Below are 26023 nucleotides of genomic sequence, written 5' to 3'. Positions count from 1 at the left end.
CAATTATTTGGAGATTTTAAAAATGGTTTTCTTACCAAACTTTATAGTAAATGAACCTATCAGAGCAGTGAACTCAAGTCAGATCAAGCAAAAGAACCATGTAAAAATTATAAAGAAAATCAAGGGAATTATTATTTAAAAATTCAGCATATTGGTGTGTCATGAGGGAGAGAAGGGAGTATGGCTGGGGCAAGTAAATGGTAAGGCAGTCCTTCTGGGATACTAGCAATATCTGTTCTGTTTCTTGTCCCTGGGTGGTAGTTATACAGGCATTGACTTATTACTCATTAAACTGTACCTATATGTTTATATACTTTTCAGTGTGTGTGTTATATTACACAGGGTTCTGTTTTTTAAAGAGAAAAATAAAATGGGAAAAAATAACCTTCACATAGTGTAGAATACTGAAGGGGCTTTCCTTTAGGGCCATAAGAAAGTAAACTGGGGCTGTAGGTCATAAGGATTGCGTTCTGACTATTCTCTGAAGGATGGCAGGTGCCCAGGACTCTCAGAATGAGCAGCTTTACAAAAATATATGTATGCAAGGTTGCAAGATAGCATAGTAGGAGGACCCTAGGCTCAAAAAAAAAAAATCCCAACAGAGGCATCTGGGTTGAGTGGTAAGGGCAGAGGGCAACATAAATCTGCAGCACTATAGCATGGAAATAAGTGGTCAAATCAGGTCAGATGCTTTGAGAAGTTTTAACTAGAAATGGTTAGTGTGAAAAGAGTGAATTGACCTTAGGTATACAGTCATATTGCATGGTTTTTACTTTGTGGACCTCAGTTTTAAGATCAATTCATGTGAGTTCTGAAAACAAAACAAAACAAACGAAAAAAAAAAAAAAAAGCCTATAATCTCTGCTTCCAACTTAGTTTTATTCAACCCTTATCCATGTAATGAGGATGCTGAGAGATCGTCCTGAGGAAAAAAGCAGGAAGGGAAGTCCCATGGCAGCTACGTGTGAGCAATATGAGTCTAAGGTATTTTTTTTTTTATTTCATGGATTTGCTTCAGGGTTCAATATAAAGAACAACAGTGCATTAGAAAACCATTCCTTTATTAACTTGAAAAGCAAATATAAGTAACCATACTGTGGAATATAAGAAGTGTTACTAAGAAATAGCCAAGTCCCAGCGCATCTCGTAAACTTTAAAGAGGGGAGGGAAATGCCCCCCCCCCCAAAAAAAAACACAAAACCTAAATTGTTAGGGAATGGGGTTTGGGGGGACAGAATTCACAATTACTGTCACTATTGCAAGTTGGAGGGGGAAAGTCGATGGGAAATGGACTTCAAAATTTCAGGAGCCTTATTAGAAACTTGCAGGATGCCTCCCTGTGATGCTCCCCTTCTGCTACTTCTGGCGCCCGTGGTCTCTTCCCACTGCCGAGCCACTCTCGAATCCCAGACACACAGAAACCATGAGAGAGAGAGATTCACGGTGGTTTTAAACCACTGAGTTTCGGGGCTAATGTGCTACACAGCAGTAGACGAGCAGTACAACGGCACAGTGTAGAAACGAGGACGAACAGCAGGGCTCACAGGCAACAGTGCTAGGCAAGCCCCTGAGAACATGAGTATGGAAGACATGAGCGGATACCTGTGCTGTGCTGTTGGGCTCACTGGCGTGCTCTCCATTTGTGTAGGAGGACAACCGTTCAAAGTGGAGCTGGGAGGCCTCGCCACCGGAGTCCGCCACCTGGGACGTCGGGACGTCTGTGTTTCCCAGTCTACCGCACGGTGGGAAATACTGATCTTTCTGTGCTGGGAGGTGACAGAGCACCAGGTCTTGGTCCCTGGTTAGCGAGTGTTTCCCACAGATGCTAGTTCCTCCGGGAAGCCTGCTAACCCCCTACACCAGGGTTGGTGCCCCTCCCTGGTACCCCGCGTTTGCCTCTCAGGGCACTTGTCAGCGTCGTAATGGCCCTTCTCCTCTCCCTGCCTTCTGTGAGGGCCGCGTGGCATTTCTGCCTTGGAAGCACGTGGGGGACGGGCGACAAAGAGGGACCTGATCAACTGGCCAGTGACAAATGGAACACGCATGCAGCATTCTTTCTGCCGAACTGCATTGCTTCACGATTTTCAAGATTTTTTAAATGTGTGATATAAGAGAAGGATTTAGAAGACATGTTCACATGATCATTTTCATGGGTATTGGTGACCTCCGAACACATACAACCCTTCAAAACCTTTCCTCAAGTGAGCAGTTCTTCATCTTCTCTCTGCTTCACTGCCCCCTTGTAAACTCGCTCCCTTTAGACACTTCTCACCCCACTCAGTGAATCTCTAGATGGAGGGAGGGTTTGGCAGTGGTGCATGGAGCTTAGACATTGGCAAAAGCCCTTCAAGAACTGAGGAGTGTAGGAGGGGAATCTTTCCCCTTTCTCCTCTGTTTCCCTTGAGACTCACTCTTGGGTTAGGCCAAAATGCCCAAAAGTCCTCCCAGCTTAGAGCACTGAGACCTATTTGAGAAACCAGTGTAAGCTTCTCTCTGTTATCAGCAGAAAGACCTGTTCCCTCAGAGATCATGCCTGAGGCTTCCAGAGTCCATTCGGTGTTACCTCACCCAGGCCACAAGATTGCTTTGTAGCTGCTGAGGGTGCCACAGGCCTGCCAGAGCCATCGATGCCAGTGCCGCCCACACAGTGCACCGGCTCAGAAGTGCCCGTGAACTTCAGCGAGTGTGCTCTGGCACTCGGTATAAATGGCAGTTAATGATTATGACCCAGACTTTCATGGCATAGCTATAAAACAAAGAGCTTCTATGTTATAAAATTGAGCAAGCTCTGTGTTTCCCACAGCAATAAATTCAGCTTGCCTTTTTCCTCCTAAGAACTAGTTTTGGGACTTTGTAAACTAAAGTAAGCCACACTATATATGGGGCTGCTATGATGAAACAAAGTATTTTTAGTCCTATTTCTCTTTAACCATATTTACCACATTTCATTACTTCTCTGCCTACTATTGCTCTGTGGTCCCTAAGGAAATAACTAGATGAAATTGAGAATAAAAACAACATAAAGTAGGATATTCAATACGCCAGGTTGCATATACCAGTCGGGTCACACAACGATTACATTTAGCTCTGCTTAACCTGATTTCCAGTGCAGTTCAATCTTGGGGGCTAGGAGAAACAGAACGCTTCTTCCACAGTGTCAGAAAATAGTTATGTTGAAACACACAATTTTGCGTGTCCCTGCCATATAAGAACATTGACACGCATCAGGCAGGTTCTCCTTTGAGAGATTACCAAACATTGTATTTGTGCCATCAACTTGACAGAGATTTTATTTAGCCCCGCGTTCCTCTCCACACACGCGTACTACCTGTTGCATCTCCATGCTGTTGTGCTCGAGGAGCAGGTATAGAGCTCCATCTGGGTGTGGGGAGCCATGACATTTCTTTTTTTTTTTTTTTTTTTTTAAAGATTTTATTTATTTATTTGACAGAGAGAGACACAGCGAGAGAGGGAACACAAGCGGGGGAGTGGGGGAGGGAGAAGCAGGCTTTCCGCAGAGCAGGGAGCCCGATGCGGGACTCGATCCCAGGATCCTGGGATCATGACCTGAGCCGAAGGCAGACGCTTAATGACTGAGCCACCCAGGCGCCCTAGCCATGACATTTCTGACGGACAGCCCCGTTTAGTCTAAGTCTCCCCAAACTTTCCGACTTTGAATGTATTGTCCCATTGTTTGAAAGGAGGCCCCAAAGTGTAAACCAACTATATAAGTCAGAAAGAAGAATTTTCAGACATTTAAAGTTAATTATGTAACAAGGCTGTGTAATTTCTTCCTGGGGAGATGGAGAATGGGATTTCCAAATCAAACTGGTTCACTTTTGTCTGGACTGGTTTTAATTAACTGGCAATTCTGGAACGTGTGGAGATAGACCAGATGTCCTCTCAAGGTCCCTTCAAACCAGCCTGTTCTGTGCTGAATGACAGAATGTAAGAACAGAAAGAGATCTTGGCTGAGGAGTCCAGTTCCTTCAACTCAACAGTGAGGGAACCAAGATACACAGAGTGAGCATAGTTCACATTATTATTTTAATCCTAAGGAAAAAAATAACTCTGTTGCTCTACAGTCCCATCTTAAAAAAAAAAAGACTTTTTATTGTAAAAAATACCATTAATTCAAAAGCACGTATAAAGTATACATGTGCAACTTAAAGATTAAAAATGAAACAAATATCCTACTGTCCAAGTTAAGGGACAACCTTACCAAACTTCAGAGGCTCCCTATGCACCCCTTGCTGCCCCCACAGAAGGGAGGTCATCATCTCCCTGAATACTTTGTTAATCATTCTCTTGCTTTTCTTTATAGTTTTACCACGTATGTGGCTATATCCCCACACAATATATTTGAAGGTTGTGTAGGTTAACTCAATGCTGTGTGCATTCTTATGCACTTCTTTCTCTCATTCATCATCATGACCTGAGGTCCAAGCATGCTGATGCCCTTGCCCTTGTTCATTTCTTTTCCTTTGCTGTACTATCCCATTGTATGAATATACCGTATTTTATCCATTCCACTGCTGACGGACTTTGGATTATTTCCAGTTGGCATTTTTCTTTGTTTTCCACTTGTTTTGTGTGTGATTTGCATATGTGCAAGTTTCTCAGACTCTGGAGTTAATATGTGAAGGGAGAGCCAACTTTAAATTGTAAAGTGACACTTGAGGTGAGTCCTGGGTGGTAGGAAGGAGGCAGTCATGTGAAGATTGGGAGCAGAATGTTCCAAGGAGAAAGAACAACAAACACAAAGGCTCTAGGGTGGAACATGGTGGCATGGGAGAGGAAGAGCAAGACGGCCCAGGTGGTTAGGGCCCATGGGAGAGTGGTAAGAGGTGAGATCAAAGAGACAGCAGAGGCCAGGTGGTGAAGCAGTGGGAGGCTGGTAAAGAGGCCACTCTGGGGGATGTGTGGAGAATGGGTCACACTCGGACAAGACCTAAAGCCTGGAGAGCACTGAAGGGGCTGCCAGGTCATCCAGGCAAGACATGGTGAAGGCTTTAGAAAAGAAGAGAACCAGTGGAGATGGAGAGACAGGCTGAACTCAAAAATATTATGGAGATAGACAAATGAACTTCATAGTGGGTTGGATGTGAAAGTGAGAAAAAGAAATCAGCTTGAGTCCTACATTTTTGTCTTGAAATACCAGTGAATCATCGTGGGAGTTACTGAGTTTCAGAAGAGAGGGGAAGGATGGAGCCATTTTGAAGAGATGGGGGAACTAAATGTTTTTGTTTTAGCAGTGTTAGGCTTGAGTTACCTAACGGACAGCCAAGGGAAGTATATCAGGTAGGCAGTTAATCTGTGAATCTAGAGAAAGGTCTGACCTGGAGAGACATGTTTGCAGTCATTAGCATATCACTGGTAGTTAAAGTCCAGGGAGAAAATAAGATTACCCAGACAAAGTATAGAAGGGAAGAGGTCCGAGATCTATCCCTAAAGTACCCCCAACAGTTTTTGGACAAGCCGAAGAAGAGCCAGCAAAGAATGTGGAAGTCAGAGAACCATAAAGGATGGTGTCGTGGGAGCCAGGAGCTGGGACTGTCTCTGGAAGGAAGGTAGGCTCTACTGAATGGTGCCAACAAGTCAGGGACAGTGAGGACAGAGAAATGCATGAACAAGCAGAGATGGAAAAAGCAGTTTTCCTGGAGGGGCAGGGCCATACCCGACCAGAGCAGATGGAAGTGAATATGAGGTGAGGCAGTGGAGCTGAAGTCAGGATCGGATAAAGGGAAAGCAGTCAGCAACTGGAGCAGGGAGGGTCTGGCAGCTGGAAAGGGCATGGGGTGATGGGGGCTTTGCTTTGTGCAAGATGGAAGATATTAGAGAAAGTGTGCACACTGATGGCAAGGATTCTCAAGCAGGGAACACTGAGGTAGGAGGAGTGTCCTTGAGAAAAGAAGAGAGGATCCAAACACAAGAGGAGAAGCTGACCTGTGATTTAAGCAGAGGTGTCCGTGAAGATTAATATTCAATGTGCTCAACACCAAGTAATTTATAACAGTAAAAACCAAAAGCCCACATGTTCGACAATAGGAGAAGAGTTTCTTGTAAGTTATAGCCTATCTGCAAAATGGCAGGTTACACAGATTGCTTCTTAGAGTCACATACGTAGACGCAAGTGATACACAAAAACGTACATTTGAATTTTGAGAAGGAAAATGTACATCTGTATTACATGTGTAAAAACTTATGAAAGGAGGGCGCCTGGGTGGCTCAGTCGTTAAGCGTCTGCCTTCAGCTCAGGTCATGATTCCAGGTCCTGGGATCGAGCCCCGCATCGGGCTCCCTGCTCCGCGGGAAGCCTGCTTCTCCCTCTCCCACTCCCCCTGCTTGTGTTCCCTCTCTCGCTGTGTCTCTCTCTCTGTCAAATAAATAAATAAAATCTTTAAAAAAAAAAAAAAACTTATGAAAGGAAATGCATCAGAACATCACCAGTGGTTACTTTGCATCCTGATTTGAGTGATCTTTCTTTTTTCTGTACCTTTTAAAAAATGTCCCAAGTGTTTATAATGAGCATGAATTATTTATATTATCAGGAAGAAGACAATTCATTTATTTTGAAAAATAGATGGAACAAGACATAGCATTTTCTCTTTTGGCCAGACATCCATTTCCTTTTGCCTGATATATGCAAAAATATTGAAGGAGTGATACTGTTTAAATTTAGATTAATTCCACATTGGTTTTCCTTTTTTATTCTTATTTGTTGCATCTCCTCATGGTGTTAGGCATGTTTCACTCTGACATGTGCCAAGTTGTTGCTTATACTCTTTCTAGAGCGCTGGGCAATCGCCCAGATACTTCTAAATAGTCCTGCCAGGAAAGATGACAGGAATACTGCCAGGGAAGTCACCCGGCACCTTCGTGATGGGAAGATGACGAAGCGGGAGGGCCCTGGAGCCTTTTAGGGAATCCCAATAACTCATTTAATTGAGAAATGTGACTTCAAGCAGTTGAAGCCACAAGCAGATCAGCTTTCTCAATGCTGAATATTTAAGTAACTGCTGGAGCCAGAGTAAGTATATGTGTCCCAGGAACCATGCAGATTCCCAAATCTGACTGCAAGCTGTGATCCAAAAATCCTGACCTCATTGACCTGTAACCACAGACGTAGTGGTCATATTTCCACTTGAGTAGGCTTTCATTCATTTTCAAATATTTACATAGCACCTACAAGGCACAGAAGTTATGCTAGAAGCCAGATATGCAATATCAAATATAAAAGGCCTGGTTGCTGTCCCCCCATCCAGGGGGGAAGAGACACAATGCAACATGCTTTGAGGATGTGTTAAATGCTACCACAAAGGAAGCACTATGAGCTGTCACAGAAGCGATAGCAGGAGCATGGCTTCCGGAAAGAAGGGAAGTTTAAGCTAGGATATTTCTGAGGGTGGGAATTAGTGGTGTGAACTGGAGGAAAGGGTGATGGGGGGGGGGGGGGGGGGAATGTGTGTGTGAGAAGACCCAGAGGAAGGCACGAGGACTCCAAGGAGCCAGGGAAGATAAACAGGGCTATTATGCAGGGTAGGAAGAGCAGTGAGAGCAGCTGTAGAGGAGGGTCTGGAGATTTGGGTTGGAGGAAGGCAAGACTGGAGACGGGAGATCACTTAGGGGTCTGCAGTCGCATGATGTGGAGAAATAAACTGGTTAAGAAATATCCAGGAAGTAGAGCTGCCAGGACTTAGTGGTTAACTGATATAATGGAAGCTTAGATCACAGGTGTCAGATCTTTCTCTTTTCTAATAGAAGCATTCAGTGCTATCCATGTCCCTCTAAGCACTGCTTTAGCTGCATCCCACAATTTTGACATGTTGTGTTTTCATCCTCATTCAGCTTAAAATACTTACAAATTCTATTTAGAAGTTTGTTTAATTTCCAAATATTTGTGACTTTTGCAGATCTCTTTCTGTCATTGTTTTCTAGTTTAATGCTACTGTGGTCATTCGTTTTAAATTTATTTCCTGAGACTTCTTTTTTTATAGCCCAGGATATAGTCTCTGTTACTGTGCCTCCCAAGACCAGTTGATTCCCTTCCCTTTTTAAGCTGACCTCACCTTGCCTTACTTGACTTTTTTGTCTTCTTCTTCTTCAACGATCTCTCTCCAGTACATAGGAGTGAAGAGAAAGTCAGGCCTGCATGCATTTCCTTTAGTCTGCGGATTTTTTCTCGACACTGCCTGTGAAGAACTATGCACCAATTCCACAAAAATAAGCAATAAAATATTGGCACATCATAGTCTAAATCCATATTTGGAAAAGAAAATTACTCTAAAGAATCACAGTCTGCAGAAATGAGACACTGACCACAATAATTACAACCTTTACATTATAATGTGGAGTTTAGCCTCCATGGGGCAGAGCCACACAGTGCCAAACACCTCCTTCCCAGAAGGTCTCTCCCCATTAGGAGTGGCTTCCCAGAAGAAAAAGACATTCGGCTTCAAAAGCCAATTCAACCTCCTATCTCTTAAGATATTGCAGGAACTTTAGAATTTTAATTACCATTCTCTCTTCAATGAGGATATATACATATAACTTGATACCTGGTCTCCCCCAGCGGCACCGCCTTTTATTACTATTGTTCAGTGAGGAAGAGAATCATGTGTTGTGCTGGGAACATGAGCTGGGAATTGTGGATTCTGCTTTACCCGCCGTGAGTAGCTAGATCGTAAGCTTCTGAATGCACGTGGGTGCCTACTGATGTCTAATACCAGCTCCCGACCCCTCTACCTTCTGCTCTCCTCTAACCGCAGTGGGCCCTGGAAAGTGCTTGTTCAACTTGGTTCTCACAGCACTGTAATTCTGCTAAGGTCTGAGACACTGGTCTCTGCAGAGAACTTGTTGCCGAGATGGGATCCTCTTTGATCGCATCAAAGTTGTCCTCAGGGAACACGGTACAGGTCCCTGCCTGCTGACCTAGCAAAGGAGCAACTGATAAAACTAAGTGAGGAAATTCTGGAGTTGGTAGTTTAATTTCTCTAAGTCCTTAAAGTCACCAATTCCAGGGAATTTGGTAGTACTTAAAGGGAAGAAAACAAGGAGTTGTTTGGGTTTTGTTTTTTTTTTCCTGTCATTCAAAACGTTGTCCTTGGAAGGAGGAAGTGGGATAGAACTGGGGCTATAAATGGGGTTAAGAAGTCATGTGGTAGCCTGCAGCAACTTTAATCGAGACCAGCTTGAAGGCACTTTTTATTCTCTGTTGAAGGTTATTTCTTCTTGGGGGTCTTAAAAACCATGAAGTCTACCCACACTCCTTAACTGGAAATTTCTAGCCACATCTGTCCCACATCTGAGGAGATCACATGTGTTTCTGTGGACATCTTGAGAAGCTCTGTTCGAACCCTCACGTTTTATTTGATTTCTCCATCAGGCTCTAGTTTTGAATTCCACAGGTCCTGACTCAACCACAGCCCTAATGAGAGAAGATGTCCTGCATTCTCGAGTGTCCTTAGTATCGGGAACCTCCATGTCCCATGAGGCTGCCAAGCCAGGGCAGCAGCTCAGCTTCTCCGAGAGTGACTGTCTGTCCCTGTCCTTAGGCCACCGGCCCTGCCCCTGTCACATCAGGACCCAGCAGTCGTTAGCTGTCCGAGGTCATCAGGGCCCCAGCTGTCGCCACAGGGGACTTCTACAGTAGGGTCGTGCTCTGAATGTCACTGTCCACCACATCACAGTGCAGGCTTCTTCACTGTAGTCTGCGCTTGTACCCCAGAAGCTTCTACTGGCCTGTTGAGCAGCCCACATCTGTTCCCCAGGTGGATCTGGTAGTTTGCATTTGAGGTAAGATGTGGGAGCCCGCACGGTTTCTTCTAAGATGATTACGTAGAAGAAATCCAGAAAAGAATGTTTTTAAGAAAGCAGTGGTGGAAATTACTGGAGAGGCATGCCATGGAGGCTTTCCCCTCAGCCTCTGAGAGCAGAGGCATCCACCCCAAATGGTGGCAGTGTTGAGGCTGAGCAACCCCGAGCCAGTGCGAGGCTCCCAGCGGTGACAGCACTGCCAGAGTTAGGTTTTCCGTAACCCAGTCACAAGAAAACGGGGTCTCTTCTGCAGAGTGTGTTTATGTGGGGAAAATAGGTTTGACTCACGGTACACGTAGTAGAGCCTTGTGAGTGGGTGTAGACAGCGGCGCTCGAGGAGGGTAGGGGACGGACGTTCCCCCTGGGCTGGTTGGGGGAGACCTGAGGGACAGGCCAAGGAAGGATGCTGGAAGCTTACAGGTCTCTTTGGGCACAGACAGTCCCAGGCTGACCCGAGTGGATATGCTGTGGGAGAGAAGGTGTGCAGGTGGGTTGGGGTCCAATTAGGGGGCCCTAAAGGGCTCCAGACTTCACTCGAGGCTGGATGCTGATTGGTGGGCACTCGGTAACTTTGTGAAGTAAGTGGCAAGGGTAGAAGGAAGACATGCACCACAGGCCCCCCTCCCCCACAGTCATGAGGCCTCTCAGGATGTCAGTTCACAGTCTGCGGCTTTCCCTCTGGCCACTGAGAAGTAGACTTGACCCCTTTGCCAGTAAGAGATGGCAGTGAGGAAAATAAAGATGTTTTCAACAGTGGGAGCCACCAGAACCATGGTCCCTGCTATCCCATACTCGTTCATTCAACAGATAACTGATCAAGGGCCTTCTGTGTACAAGGTGCTCTCAACACTGGTTCCTTAGGGAATCAGATTTCAGGTGAGAATGAACCTGAGGTGCAATCCAGGACCTCAAAAAAGGCCCTCAATAAACCCATGACTCGAGTGAGCTCCCAAAGCCAGAAGAGGAACAGATGGAGTCTGGTGCCGCCTGCCCGTGGATGGAGAACACAGACAAGCCCGTGTCAGAGGCCAGTGAGGACACGCTTCGAAGCTGTGTCACGCTGGTGGTTCCTGGGACGGGAAGACGGTCGCTATGCTACATGACTGTCTTCCTTTGTGTTTTCAAACCCCAGAAACAGCACTGAATGGAACTGTTGGTGTTTGTTCCGACACGGGATCCAAGTAATTCCAAAACCTAAATCTCAGCCCCAGCCTGTCTGCAATCCCGTCGGTCTGTCATGATGGCTGTTTGACTGCAGAGCATCAACCCCTGAAAAGTCACCACGGATCACCCTCCTGACGGAGAATCAGACCACACGGGCAGTGCATGGTGAGTGTGAGCTCCTGCCTTGGAACCGTGTTCACACAAGGGCTAGCTATTTACGCGAGGTCACAATGTAAGTCGAGGAGTGCCGCCTTCCTTATTTGGGGGAACTAACCCAGGGAAGAAGGAAGAAAGAAGAAATGCTGCCCAAAGGGTCCTGAAAGCTGCAGGTTCGGCTCCTGGGAATAAAGTACTAGGAGGTGCCAGCGCCCAATGGCCCGTGAGCCAGGGCTCTGGCTGGCTTGGGGAGGGAGCTTGCAGGTGGGCGGAGGCCAGCCTCCCGCAGGTGTGGTTAGGAGCCGCTGATGATCAAAAACACTAGCTTATCCTTTCACTTCTGGAACCAGGCTGGTGGCAGATTGCTTTAGACACAAATGTGCCTCAAAACTGCTACCCACTGTGCTGTCCAGTCCCCTCCCCACGGCTTAGCAGACTCCCTACGGACAGCTCTTAGGTCACCACAAGGTTTTGGAAAGTTTCATTTGGGCTCTTTAAGATGCAGTCATATCCATTTGAAGATATAAATCTCCTGTTTGATTGGCAGCCCCATCCTCCCACAGTGCAGGCTAGCATCACAGCCCCAGGGGGGTGCAGGGGGTGTGCGTGCGTGTGCGTGTGTGCATGTGTGTATGTATGTGTATTGCGGAGGGGTAGTGAGGGAAGTCGGGGGCAGGTTCTGCTCTTCCCCCACCTTTCCCCCTCCTGGCTTACCCTCTGAGAGGGGGTCAGGGACAAAGAGAGAAAGAGACAAAGAGACAAAGCCTGTGCCCCATGCCTGTCCTGCAGAGTGGCACCCCCCCGCCCACCTTGGCTGGTCATAACAGCGCTGCAGCCTCTCCGGGGGTGGGGGGCTAATGGGCAGGCGACTGGCCAGTAACCCTGTGTGCCTAGCAGAGCCTGCTGAGACCCTGCCTCCATATAAAGGCACCCTTCTGATGCCTGGTGCGGTGGGTCCAGGCAAGTGTACAGCTTTCTCCAGCCCCACCGTCTCTGCCTTTAGGAACTGGGACCTCAGGCCAGGGTATGATATTGCATATGTTTTTATATACAATGTATATTGTATATAATCTAATACACAAGCATATAGCTTTGTCTAGTTCTGTAACTATATTATATATACCTGCCTCTTCACTCCTGTACCTTTGAGAATCTTTCCTCTTCACCAGAAATGTGTTTCTCCACGTGGCACCACTAAAAGCCAGCCCCGACGCCTCCCCCTTTTCCTCCTGCATGTCTTCTCACTTCCGTGGAATGTAATACACTGTCCCTCCCAGGCCGTCAGCTCCTCAAGGGCTGATGCTGCTCATACTTGATCGTTTTTGCCCCCAGCACCTGAGGAAATATTGAAAGAACTTCAGAAATCGTATAACGAATTGCCTTTAGATGTGTCGTTTCCTATTTGTGTTCATTCCACTGGCTGCGCCAACTACCCCTTCCCTTCCATTGTTAGCTCTGCAACCAGCACAGGCCCACTCATGGAGCGAAGGAACATGGGAAGGGACCATAAATGTGGCCTAGGTGACGGGAGCTGGAGGTGTGTCGGATGAAGGAGCTGCAGAGCCATCCCAGTCATCAAGTCACTTCTCTGTGTTGCCGGTGCCCTATGTTTGTATCTTTCTTATTAATCGAGATTGGAGATAAGACCTTAGATAAATATGTCAGCCTGCACAAGGCAATGCCCATAAACTGTTTATCGATGGCCAGATACAAATTGCTTAGGGAGGCATTCAAATTCCTGGATACGAGAGCCTTAGATGTCATCCGCCCTTGGGCCTGCCTGGGACCAGTTTGGACGGAGGGGACGTGCTGCTTGAGGTGGCAGGCGTGCCCATGGGAACAGCTCAGGTTTTGATAAACGGGAGTCGGATGCAAAAGCAGATTCAGAGCCTGGGAAATCCAAGCATGGTTGAGGGAAATGGTGTTTACACGTAGCTTTGTGGGACACACCATGTCTACATGAGCCGAGGGGCATTTCCGCTGTACCGCTCTATTCCAGGTGGCCGAGATGCTGGACGCACAAAACTCAGATGTGTAGACTTATTGTGTGTCCAGGCAGAAGAGGCCAGAAAACACCTTTCAGTTGCTACTGATGAATGAACGGTATCTGCCTAGGGAATGCTCATCGGAGCATTGGCGCACCCAACACGAAGCCCGTTCCCCAAACCGGGGTGTTTGCTCTTCTTCAGTCAGATACAGTTTGAGAATCCCCAACAGAATATAACGACGGACTCTGACCTTCAGTCTGAAGATGCCAATGTGCAGGTGGAGCTCTGTGCACAGAGTTTGGGGAGCACGGACCCCTGTCTGCCAGAAAAGCAGTTGAGGGAACACAGCTGGGCTCTCTATTCAGGAACATCATTTATGATTTTCAAATGGATGGCAAATGGCTCCTAATCATTTATGATTTTCAAATGGACGGCAAATGGCTCCTACTTTACAGAGTAGCTGATTTACTCAAGTAGCCGTGTGGTTTTAAAATCTGGAAGGCCTCTGGACAGGTGACAGATGACTTTGCCTGCCTGGATGGAGTGGGGTGACGTGAGGCAATAAAATAGAGACGTTTGTCTACAAGCAAACCCATATCTTTCCCTGTTCTGCCATCCAGATGTGCTGACCCGCGGTGCCCCGGTGAGCCTGAGGTTCTCTGCAGGGTGTGAACAGGCTGTCCTGCGAGGCGTGCACACCTGAGAGCTGGGTACACACCAGAGTGAGGATGAAAGGCCAAGACCATAGACTAGCTGCTCAATAAATATTTATTGAATTAATTATTATTGATTGATGAATTAATTATAACTTAGATAAGAAGACTGATGATTCCTCTTAGGTGTCAGCTTGGCTAGGCTGTAGTCTCCAGTTACTTAATAAAACACTTAAGTGTTGCTGTGAAGGTATTTCGTAGATGTGGTTAACACTGACAATCAGTTGACTTTCAGCACAGCAGATTACCCTTGATAATGTCGATGGGCCTCACCCAATCATTTGGAGGCCTTAAGAGCAAGACCGAGTTTCCCAGAAAAAAAGAAATCCTGCCTGAAGATGGTAACATCAACCCTGCCTGCATTTGCAGCCTTCCAGCCTGCCTGCTGGATTTCAGACCCACCAGCCCCACAATCGCATAGGCCAGTTCCTTAGAATAAATCTCTGAATACATATGTATGTTCTGCTTCTCTGGAGAACCCCACAGGTACAGAGATCCTCAGCCTTCCTCCTCCATGTCGCTCCTAGAACTAAGTCCCTCAGGCAAGAGATTGAAAAACACTTTTCCAGAGAAGCTGAGCAGCTCAAGGAAATTCCTAAACACAAATACTAGCATCACAGGTTCCCTGGTTCCAGAGCTCAGCAGGTCTCCCCACAATGAACCCTACATCCATAGAACCCACCCAGATCCTCAGAGCTTACATTAGCTTCTCAGTCCCCAATCCTTAAATCTGAGGATCACCAGACATCTTCCCTCTGACATGAAAGAGAGACCAACACAGGAGACAACCAGGTGGAGTGAACAGAGACTCTGAGGAAGAAGAAAACTTCAGAAGTACTATCATTGGTATTCTCAATGAGATGATTGAACAAGATACTATTTTTCAAAAAAGGAAAACTCAGAGAATAACAACAAAAAAAGAACTTTTGGATATTAAGATATGACAGCAAGATGGAAAACTCAGTAGAAGTATTAGGAGGTAAAAGGAAATCTCCAGGATATAGAGCAAAAGGAAAAATATGGGGGAAAGGAGAGAAAAGGTAAGAAAAGAGAGAATAAGTTCAGGAGACCTAATAACTGAAAAGAAAATGCAAAGAATATGTGTAAGAGAGGAAATCATCAGAGAAATAATTCAAGAAAACTTCTGCAACTACAAGACATGAGTTACCTGACTAGAAGGACCCACCGAGCACCCAATGTAATAATTGATTCTTTTGCAATATTGGAAGCAAAAAAAAAAAAAAGAAAGAAAGAAAACCTGAAAATGTCCGGAGAAAAAAAATAGGTGGCATACACACAAGCAAGAATCAGAAAAGTATCACAGCTCAGCAGTGGAAGTTAGAAGGCAATGAAATAAATTCTCCAATATTCTGAGGGAAAATTAAATTTCCAATTTAGACGTCTGTGTTCAGCCAAACTGTCAACCATGCATCAGAGAGATCAAGATATTTTAGACACCCAAGGTGTAAAATAAATTGATTCCCGTGCTCCATTTCTTGGAAAGCTACTAGAAAATGTTCTTCCCCAAAACAAGAAAGTGGAAGATGAGGGACACAGGAAGTAAGAGACCCAGGACAGAAAGGCGCTGAGGAGAGTCTGCAGCGTACCAGCGAAGGGCAGGGGTGTTCACCTGGCCCAGAGGCACAGGCTTCCATCAGTCCTGGGCAGAGTAGAGGGGTGTCAGACACGCTCCGAAAGTGAAATCAGTGCTTCCACATGTCTTGAGAGGAAATTTGGACAGATGCAGAACAGTTTGAGGCTGAATTCATAATAAAAACATGAAAACCAAGTAAGTAAAAAAAAAAAAGATTATAAAGTTCAAGGAAAACAGAACTTTGGACAGCAAATTGCTCATGGCTCATGGATTAATAAATATTCTTTAGTCATAGTAACGTAAATATTACACACTGACCTGAACAATATCACGATAGGCCAGTATTGGGGAGGGACGTGCCTGCTCAGGTGCACTGTTAAATCCCAGGGCACCACACACTCAGCTCTAGATCAACGTGGGGCTCCAGCCCCCGCGGGCAGAGGAGGAGGGACAGATCCCAACCCCAGGAGAACACAAAGGAAAGAAAAACGCTTCAAGTCTCTAACACACATCATATTTCCTCATTAGACTTGGAAAACATTAGCCCAGTTCCAGATCTCTGGACATATTCTCAAGAAACATTGCTACTTCCATCTATTATAAGAGTTCCCGGGGAGAGCGTGATTGAGTACTTAGGATTCCAATTTATATATTATGGTCTCGTGTTTCCCAACTTGAAATACCACAGCTAATGTGTCAACATTAAAAATGCAGCACTCAAGGTATCTGCTAATGTTTAATTTAATCTTGCATTTCTCTGGCACCTGGAGAAATTAAGAGCCTGGGGAAAATAATGATTAGCATTTGTGACTTAGATCACCCTGCAATTGCAAAAAGCACTTTTAAGGTATTTATTTCTCAGCACCCCTCCGTGAGAAGATGGCTCTGCTCCAGACAAGTTAAGCAAGGTGATTCCCACAAATCACAAGGAGTATGTGAGGGAGAGCGGAGTTCTCGCAACCTTCCATTCAGGTTCATCTGTGTGTGTAAAATTTAGGGGGCACTTCCTCAGCCCAAAACTGAGTATAACCCAGCATCAAGTGGTTACACTCTGTAGCCGTCCACGCCACTAGCAAGAGAAGAAGGAAAACCTTCACCCAGGTAGACTTTCCCAGGTAGAATGTGCAAAACTCTTGTATTATTTTCCTCTGAGACGATAAATCCTGTCTTCCTCATACTTTTACATCTCATTCTATAATATTAAAACAGTATTGTTTAGAAGTCCGTATTCTTTTAAATGGTACAGAGTGCCCTGCGCCGGAGGTGTGACCCTTTCTCCTCAGTTGTGCAGTCAAAGTAGCTGCCGGTCCAAGGGATGCCCTGGCAGGTCCCCAAAAGAGCACAACATAAGCGACAGTGTTTCTCAATCTCTTCTATTTTAAAAAGGGGAGGTAATGCTTAATATAAAAGGAATGCATTGCTAATTGTGAGATTTAATGTATCCTGTCCTTGAATCTCGGAGCTCAGCCCTGGGAGGTGGCCCTGAAGATGACATGGGCTCCGGCAGGCCAGACCCCCTGACTGTCCTGTGGGGACTTGTCTGCTGGGGCGGGGACCGCACCTCTCCCCGTGCCCCGTGATGCCGTTGGGCTGGTGCGGGGACCAGGGCGCTCACAACCTCTGGGCAGGCAGTGCCTTTCTCAGGTGACCTCAGGCAGTTGTAGAAGCAGCTAAGGCTGGCTTCTATCCTTACTCACTGCTGTTGTCAGGCTTGGGGTTTGAACCATGGCGTGTGTGGGATTTCCTACCCCCACCCCCATATTTCTGTTCACTGTATTTGAAGTGATTAAGCAGAATCATTTAAGAGGGGAAAAAAGCTTTTAAGGTTAAAAAAAAGAGAGACTGTGAACCACTTTGGATTTTGTTTTTAAAGAAAATTACTAAGCTTTAAAACTGTCACCTTTAAGACAGAACAGTATTCACATACATTCCTGTTGAGAATCTCAGCTACCCAAGCAACGTGTTCTTTTGTTTGTTTGTTTGTTTCCTAATCTTAAAATTCACATTTCCTAAACAACCAGTGGGCTTATCTTGTGTTTCCAGCCACAGAGTTATGTAAAGGCTATTATTTTTCAGGGGAGGGAAGAGAACTATTAAAGAAGCCAGCCTAAAAGGGGAAAAAGCCAGCAGATTGCAGCAATGATTTGAAGTTCTAGCACATTTCTGTGCTTAAAATAATCCAGTTCCAGACTGCCCCACTTGCCGTGGAACCACCTCCTCACTCCTGCCCACAGCTGCATCTGGGGACCAGAGCCAGAGGAAACGGGGCTCCTCTGTGAACAGCCCTCCTCATCCCTTTCCTCTGTAAGCTCTGGGGCTTTGTCATGCAATCAAAAGACATAAAAATGAGGTGGAAGTTGATAATAGAGAAATCAAGATAAAAAACGAAGAAGGCAGAGGGAGGGATGTGGGCTCTCTCGACAATGCTGCCATCAATCTGTAAGGGGAAAATCAGTGGCCAAGAGAAGCTTTTTATCAAACGTGGTCAATCAACAACACCTGACCACTAGATGAAGTGCCTGTGTTGGACTTGGGGGTGGGAGGGGCCAAAATTAGAAGCCACAACACAGGACATGCCTCCAGGGTCTCAGTGCACAGGGAGGGGTGAGAGAATGATGGCCCCACAGTCCTAATTCCCAGAAGCTATGATATGTTACCTTACATGGCATACTTTGCAGATGTGATTGAGTTAATCTTAGGTGGGGACATTATCTAGGACTAAGGGGAAGAGGGAGGCAGGAGAGTGAGAGAAGACGTGAGGATGGGGCAGAGGGGAGAGAGAGATTTGAAGATGTCATGTTTCTGGCTTAAGAAAGAGGAAGGAGCCATGAACCAAGGAATTGAGTGGCCTCTAGAAGCTGGAGAAAGCAAGGAAATGGGTTCTCCCCTAGAGCCTCTGGCAGGAACACGATCCTGCCAGCACCTTGATTTTAGCCCATTGGACCCATATCAGACTTCTCCACAACTGTAAGACAATTAGTCTGGGTTGTCTTAAGTGTGTAAGTGTGTGGTAAGCCATTAAGTGTGTGGTTATTTGCTACAGCAGCAGTTGGAAATTATACAGAAAGAGATGAAATCAGAGAGAAAATGTGAAACAGCCTGAGTCTCCCCCACCCAGCCCCCGGCTGGGGCACCCCCCCCTGAATCCCCCAGACGCAGCCCCTGACCAGAGCACCAGAATAGGGATGAAACCACTGCTATAGGGAAAAGAATCTTGGAGAAAGAACAGAAGTGTTTTAAAGGGATTTTACAAATTCATGTGATTTGCAATATAACATCCTTCTCCAGTGTTCAGTAAAATGAACATTATTCATCCATGCTTCTGGAATTTGTGGGAGAATTTTTGGGGCAAGGTTATGCAAGTGTACCACTTAACATTCAAATTGGGCTGCATATAATGGAAATATCCAAAATAATAGTGGCTTAACTGACATAATATGTATTCCTCTCTTAAGGAAGTCCATAAGCAGTCCAAGGCTGGTCCATGATGGTCCATGACAGGTCTATGACAATAAGTTCCAACCACCTTGAAGTTTTATGCTTCACTGTCCAAGCAATGGCTTCCATACTCAAGAACACCTTATTATCCAGAATAGCTGCTGGACCTCCAGTCATCATGTAAGCTTTCCAGGCAGCTGGAACTAGGAAGGTGGGAAGGGCCAAAAAAGTGCACCAACTTTCTTAATAAAATTAGGATTCTATTTTTAAGGAAGAAGAGAATGGCCGTTGCAGACCAGCTGAGCGGTCTCTGATGGAGTGGAGTGAAGCAAAAGCAAGCATGGCTGTGAGTTACTAACCTAACAAAGCTGCAGTGAGGAGATACAGAAAGGTCTATGAACGATGGAGGCAAGTGGGGCGGATTCTGGCTGGGCAAGTGCTGAGGGGTTCCCAAGGAGCTCCTGCTGGAATTGAGTCTTAAGGCGTGAACAAAAGTCTGCAGGCGAAAGAAGGGGCATTGCAACAGAGAAAACAGGACAACCTACACTGTTCAGACTCACACGCCTCAGGCTGTGATTCCTCCTGGGCACATTTCTGGAAGGGGAGACCCATCACTATAGCACACCAGCTCCACAGCAGGGCTCTCAGAAGTGACCAGCAGCCCTCTCCGCCCAGCTCTGCAGGGTCTGGAGCTCTTGCTGCCTGCCCCTCATCCTCTCCTCACCTCCATCATTGCCGCTGCTCTTCTTCTGAAAAGGGGATAGCTCCCATTTTTCACTCCCAGCCACATCTGGAAATTCTGCCCCCAAGTGATCATGGATTCGAACCAGCCTTCTCAGTGGAGCCCACAGACCCTGGCTACCAAAGGACCTTCAATTCCAAAAATTAGGCTCTATGTGTATGAAATAAATCTTTGTTTTTTGTTTTTGAATTTTGGGGGTGTATTTTTCTGTTTTGTTTGGCATGAGGCACAGCAGCAGTATCTCTGCCCTCTGATTCAGACGTAGTCTTGTGTCCCAAGCCCAGCTAGAAGGCAACTGTCTCCGGGAGAAGCCTGTCCAGGAAACTGAGAAGTCCGTCTACCCTGAGTTGCGTGTTGGAAAAATACTGCATCTCTGCTTTCTGGTCTGCAATTCTTTTACTCTAGTAAAATACACATGACATAAAATTTACCCTTTGAACCACCTGGAGTGTATAATTCATTGGCATTCAGTATACTCACAATGTGCATCCCCGCTACCTAGTTCCAGAACTTTTTCATCACCCCCAAATAAAACCCCTACCCATTCAGCAGTCACTCCCCATCTCGCTCCCCCCCACACACCCACTGATGTGCTCTCTGTCCCCCTGGATTTGCCAGCTCTGGACATGTCCCGTAGAGGCATCTTTATGACACGCGGCCTTTGGTACCTGGTTTCTGTCACACGGCACATTCTCAAGTTTCCTCCGAATGGTAGCATGTGCAGTGCCTCATTCCCTCTGATGGCCAAGCGACACTGCACTGTGTGGAGAGCCAGCCGGTGTTCATCTGTCCACCTGCTGATGGACATTTTGGTTGTTTCTGCCTCACGGCAATCATGAGTCTCACTGCTATGAACATCCATGTGCAAGTATTTGTTTGAACGTCTGTTTCCAATTCTTTTCAGTATGTACCCCGGAGTGGAATTGCCGGGGCATCTGGTCACTCTGTCTAACGTGTTGAGGAGCTGCCAAACTTTTCCACAGCAGCTGCACGTCTGCATGCCCACCAGTGGCGTGTGAGCCGGGCCAGGGCTTCCACATCCCTGCCAACACTTGTCAGTTTCCATCGTGTTTTATGACGGCCATCCTAGCGGCTGTAGAGTGTGTCTCGCTGCGTGGCTTTTGTATTTTAAGGCGGCTTCACGCCCAACATGGGGTTCAAACTCACGACCCTGAGACTGAGTTGCGTGCCCCACTGGCTGAGCCAGCTGGGTGCCCCTCATTGTGGTTTTGACGTGCATTTCCTCATGGCCTAAGATGTTGAGCATCTCCTGAGCTTGTTGGCCCTTTGTATCAGCAATTTTTAAAAGCTGCTATATCATCACATTCAAAAGTCAACTGGAGAAGAATTAATTTGTGCCACCTTTTCTTTTCTCTATTTTTTTCTAAAAGATAGGAAGTTAAGTCCTCTCATGTTGAGGACTTTTTCATCACATCAAATATATATTTATTGTAACCGTGAAGGAATGGTCAGAGAATGACCTCCACTGAGAAATAGTCAATTTTGCAATAACCTCAGACACTTTATTACACAAACCATTGATGACACATTTTCTCAATTTCCAGAAAATGAGTGGAAAGGCTTGCTTCTATCTGCATGTTTTCCAGCCTTGTTCTGTGTAGTACCTTCCCCTCCAAGAGAGCAATCAGGAAACCCATACACCTATAATTAGCGTGCATGGAAGTTGTCACTCTCATTCTAGAAATGCCACCGTCATTTTCCCTGCGGTGGCTTATGATATCCATTCATATTGTCTGTTTTCCAAGGCAGGCAATAAATACACAGTTTTATCTTAAAAACTGAGCAAATCAAGAAGATAAATAGACTGCTTAGGTTTACAAAGCACAGACATCTACTCATGCTGAAGAGCGAGAGCAAAAAATGAAACCCAAGCAATGGAGAGATTGCAGACAGCACCTGAGCCCCAGGGTACCGACCCCTCATCCCTGTGTACGTGAGTGTTATAAGCAGGACATTCTCTCTTGCTATCTAGGACCGCTTTGTTTTTCTTTGAACACTATGGAAGGGATATTAGTAACAAGAATGTTCTTGCACCATGAAGACCACGAAGTTTCTACCTTGGGATCAGATAGTATCTGCACACTCCTGCTCAGAACCTAGCGCAGCCATGAGAAGGCCAGGCCCCGACCAGACCACGTGCAGGGGCTCAGGGCCGTGCTCAGACCGGGCACCAGACTGCAAGGGAAGGAACCAGCTTGGAAGTGTGTCTTCCTGCCTCACAGGAGGAGCGGTTCAGTGCCTGCTGTGGCCTTTCCAGACCTTAATGCACAGAGTGAGAGCATAGAAAAATGTCTGGTTTTCATGCCACTAAGTTCAAGGAATTTTTTACACAGCAGTAGCAACTATGAGGGAAAATTGACATATTCATAATATGTCTGTGAATACATGGTCTTTGTAGGTCTTTCCACTTAAGTCTTCTTTAGGTCCTTAGAATTGTATCATTTTCTTCATAAAGGGTGTACACGTCTCTTATTAAACTTATTGCTAAGTATTTTGTTGCTAGTTTCGCTATTATAAGCAACATCTCTACCAATTACATTTTGTAATCATTTGTGACCTCTTGCAAAATGGCTAAATTTTATATTAATTAAAATTAGTTTGGGCGCCTGGGTGGCTCAGATGGTTAAGCGTCTGCCTTCTTCGGCTCAGGTCATGATCCCAGGGTCCTGGGATCGAGTCCCGCTTCGGGCTCCCTGCTCCTTGGGAGCCTGCTTCTCTCTCTCTCTCTCTCTCTCTCTCTCTCTGTCTCTCATGAATAAATAAATAAAATCTTAAAAAAAAAATTAGTTCTTGATTGATACTTTTTATTCTTTAATTCTCTTGAGTTTTCTAAATCCTAAAGTCTTTCCAGTTTTCTACATATGCGATCATATAAATAAAAAAGAATGACAGTTTTATTCCTTTTTTCCAATTTTTCTGATTTTTATCTGTTCTTCTTACATTACCGCACTGGCTCCAACGTGTGTTCAGTACCACGTGGACTTCTTTCTGCCTGGCGTTTGGCTCCCTATTCGCCTTCCTTTTTATTTGGTTCCTTTTTTTCTGCCTTTCTATTTTCTGTTGATTTATCAATTTTTCTTTAGTTCCCCTCTTTTTTCTCTCCTGGTTGGGAAGTTACAGTTTCTATTTCTATTCTATTTTCACATGCATTCTTAAAAAGCAGGTGCTTTTGAAAGCCCTGAGTGTTAACTCCTGATGTATCTGCCCCTCTGGGCTGGCTCCACCCTCCAGGGAACTCTGCCCCCATCCTCCTGAATCAAACTGTTCTGAAGGGCGAGCCCTCCGGAGGAGCTTCAGCCTTTTCCAGTCCAGCGGATTCTGGCTTCAGGGAGTTTTCCAAGTCGTAATGCTAAAGGAGGCAAATAAGACCATGCAGAGTTATGGTAGATTGATTGATTGATTATCTAACGCTGATTCCACCCAAATCATTGATGGCAGCTGCCTGTCCCTTTCTTGCTTAGGGGTCACAGCTTCTTCCAGAAAATGGTTAGCACGGATTGGCCCTGGTGAGCCTCTGTGAGACTCCCCGTTTCAGGTGGCCTCCACCAAGAAGTCCATGACACATGCCCTGGTCTTCCACGAAAATCCTGGTGAGTGTGAACACCGATGCTGCCATCCTCCTTAGCTGAGCTAAACAAACACAACCCACATTTCCCTTGAGCTGCTCCAGGTGGTTGGCATCTATTTGAATACTTATTACCCAGACAGAAGACTGGAATTCGAATTTTAATAAAAAGGTGAAGTTTGGCTTTTCTCCCCAGAAAGTCTGGTTGACTTGAACTTCCTGATTTAAGTCCTTTAAATTTCAGTATCTAAGGTAAATGCTTCTCTCTCTCTTTCTCTCTCTCTCCCCCTCTTTCCCCCTCCTCTCTCTCTCTTTCTCTTTCCCTCTCTCTCTCTCTCTCTCTCCTTGCACAGTAGGGTTCTCCATGAAATCATCCCGCAATTCATTCTTCACATTCAAAATTAAATTTAGTTAAAATTCCTGTCATTTTCTGGAACAAAACCACTCCCCTCAGAAGGTCTTCATTCCTCATTGCCTCCCATTTTCCACATTATTCTTAATTTAATCCTGCCTTGTTTTTAAGTTTCCCCAAATTTTCCTTTTTAACAAATCGTCCCATTGTCTTGCAGGAGTCCCATTCCCTTCTTGCTGGATACACCCTGTAGTGATTATTTCAGAAAGGGCTTAGCCTGGCAAATGTCTTAGACTGAAAGTGTTATTTCACCATCGTTCTTGACTGATAAGGCAGCTGAGGACAGAACCCCAAGCTGACAATGATTTTCTCTCAACATTATTTACTGGTATTTGTTATTACTGATGAGAAATCTGTTTTCAGTCAGATTGTCATCCCTTTATAAGGGACATTACTTCTTTCTAAAGTTTGTCTTTATTTTTAATAATCTACCATTTTCATTATGGTGAATCTAAAAGTGGAATTGTTTTCATTTTCCCTGCAGGAACGTTGTGTGCTTCTTCACCCTGAAGACTTGTCTTCCTTAAATTCTAAAAACTCTCAGCCTCTGTTTCTTCAAATTCACCTTCCCCATTCTGTGCACTCCCTCCTTCTGAGGGAGCGCACCGACATATCCCGTAGGCCTGCGCTGAACGTCTTCACTTGGTCTGACACGTTGCTCGGCTTCTCTGCCAAGTTTTCCCCTCTCTGGCTGGCTGTGCTGAGAGCGGGCTTCTCCAGCATGTTCTTCCATTCATCAGCTCTCTCTTCAGTGGCATCTAGCTTACCCTGCTGCAGTCTACTGAGTTTTCTTTAGAATAACCATACTTCCTATCCTAGAATTTCTACTCATTCCTTCCTGGGTCTTCCTGTGCTTGTTCGTTGCCGCCTCGGTTTTGAGAGTTCGAGCATAGGTACCTGGACGTCTCTTCCAGACTGCTCTTTCCTGGTGCTTCCAGGGAGGTTCTTTGTCCTCGCCGCTGCAGCCGTTTGCTCTCAAGCAGCACCTTGTTTCTTTGCGTGATGCGCACTACTTGGCCCTGAAGTCAACGCCAGTATGAACTATTTCCACATTAAGTCCCTGCATTTGCCCTGGGATATGGGGACATCCTGCAGGGCTCCCTGGGTTTCACCAGTGCTGGACCAGGTTCACAGGTGAATTTCTCAGCTCGGGGTTTCTGCACCTCACAGGTGGTGTGATTCAGACCCTGCACCTGCAAGTGTCCCAGACCTCTGCTGACTCTGTTTCCACCTGTGACCCGGAGGGAGAGGCGTGGTTCTGAGCCATAATCCCAGGCAGATGGGCAGAATTTTCTTAACCCTGCTCACAGATGGGACAGTCTTCCCTGGCTTCCTATGAATGTCAGATTCCAACTCTGTGCACAGTGGACGGGGCAGCGGTGAGAGGGTGCCTTTGGCCTCATCTCCTCCTTCCTGCAGGTGAGGCAGAGTTCTGAGAACCTCTCAGCCCACTGAGTTTCCATTATGATTCTCAGCTGCAGCTTTGAGTTCCCTTCTCTTTGGCCCTGGAGAATTTTCAGCCTGGATCTGCATTTCCAAAAGTGTTGTTATTTTATCAAGCATTTTTCTGTGGTTGGACCAGGGTCAAACTATGATGGGGGGGGGGGGTCTCCCATGTCAGCCCCACCCACCATGTCATGTTGACCAGAAGTCTGAGGTCACGGGGCAGAGGTGGAATTTTCAATTGATAAAACAACGAAGTCCAGCTAAAAAACAAAAACCCAAAGATGCTGTCCAAGCGCTAGTAGGCCGCTCCTCAAGCCTGCAAGCTGCAGTGCTCTGCTGGGTGGGGAGCAGGGGCAGGCTCTGTGCCTCCTTTGGATCTCAGGATCCAACACCGTGCCAGGCCCCACCTGCACGCTCAAGCAACGGGCAGCTTCCCCTTGCACATGCCATGCAGATGTCTCCTGCAGTTCTCACAGCTTCTGGAAGGAAGTGTATCTTTAACCTCCACTTAAAAATGCACAGCCTTGCACCCAGTGACATTAAGTCACTTGCCCAGGGTCACTCACTGGAAAATGGCAAAGCGGGAAATTCTGCCTGACTTCTGTCCAAAGTCTCTGTTCTTGGCCACTAGGGCACTCTGGAACCTCCCAAATGTTTGCTGAACAAAGGAGTATGGAAGTGGAAGGAGAATTATTCTGCATGGCCTCAGGCGTAAAACAAGATTCACGGGTAGAAGCTCAGATTTTGACTCATCTGAGAAATTTTTATACAACTTAGAACAGGCTACCGGGCCCCCTTGCATGGGACTGAGTTCCTGGGCGCTTGAAAAGCTCAGGTATTGACAGAGCTGAGGGGACAGGAAACCTGCCAGAGGGAATTCCAGCAATTAGCTGATCTGAGCGATTAGACAGATGGCTTTAGGTCCTTTCCAACCCCGGGATTCTGGGACGCTGGGACTCCAGCAAAAG

At 46.1% G+C, this 26023-nt stretch overlaps 1 protein-coding gene across 1 annotated transcript in view; it reads left to right on the top strand.

Annotated features, from left to right (window-relative positions):
* Positions 1-24871, top strand: part of C14H18orf63 (chromosome 14 C18orf63 homolog) — a 59949-nt gene extending 35078 nt beyond the window's left edge. The window contains 2 exon segments of the mRNA XM_044921240.1: positions 23168-23222; positions 24780-24871. Of these exon segments, the coding sequence (XP_044777175.1) occupies positions 23168-23222; positions 24780-24871 (147 nt within the window).
* The last annotated feature ends 1152 nt before the right edge of the window (positions 24872-26023 follow it).

The sequence above is a fragment of the Neomonachus schauinslandi genome, chromosome 14, assembly GCF_002201575.2.
Source record: "Neomonachus schauinslandi chromosome 14, ASM220157v2, whole genome shotgun sequence".
Taxonomy (NCBI): domain Eukaryota; kingdom Metazoa; phylum Chordata; class Mammalia; order Carnivora; family Phocidae; genus Neomonachus; species Neomonachus schauinslandi.
Note: the sequence above shows the minus strand (reverse complement) of the source record. Positions and strands in the feature narration are given on the sequence as shown.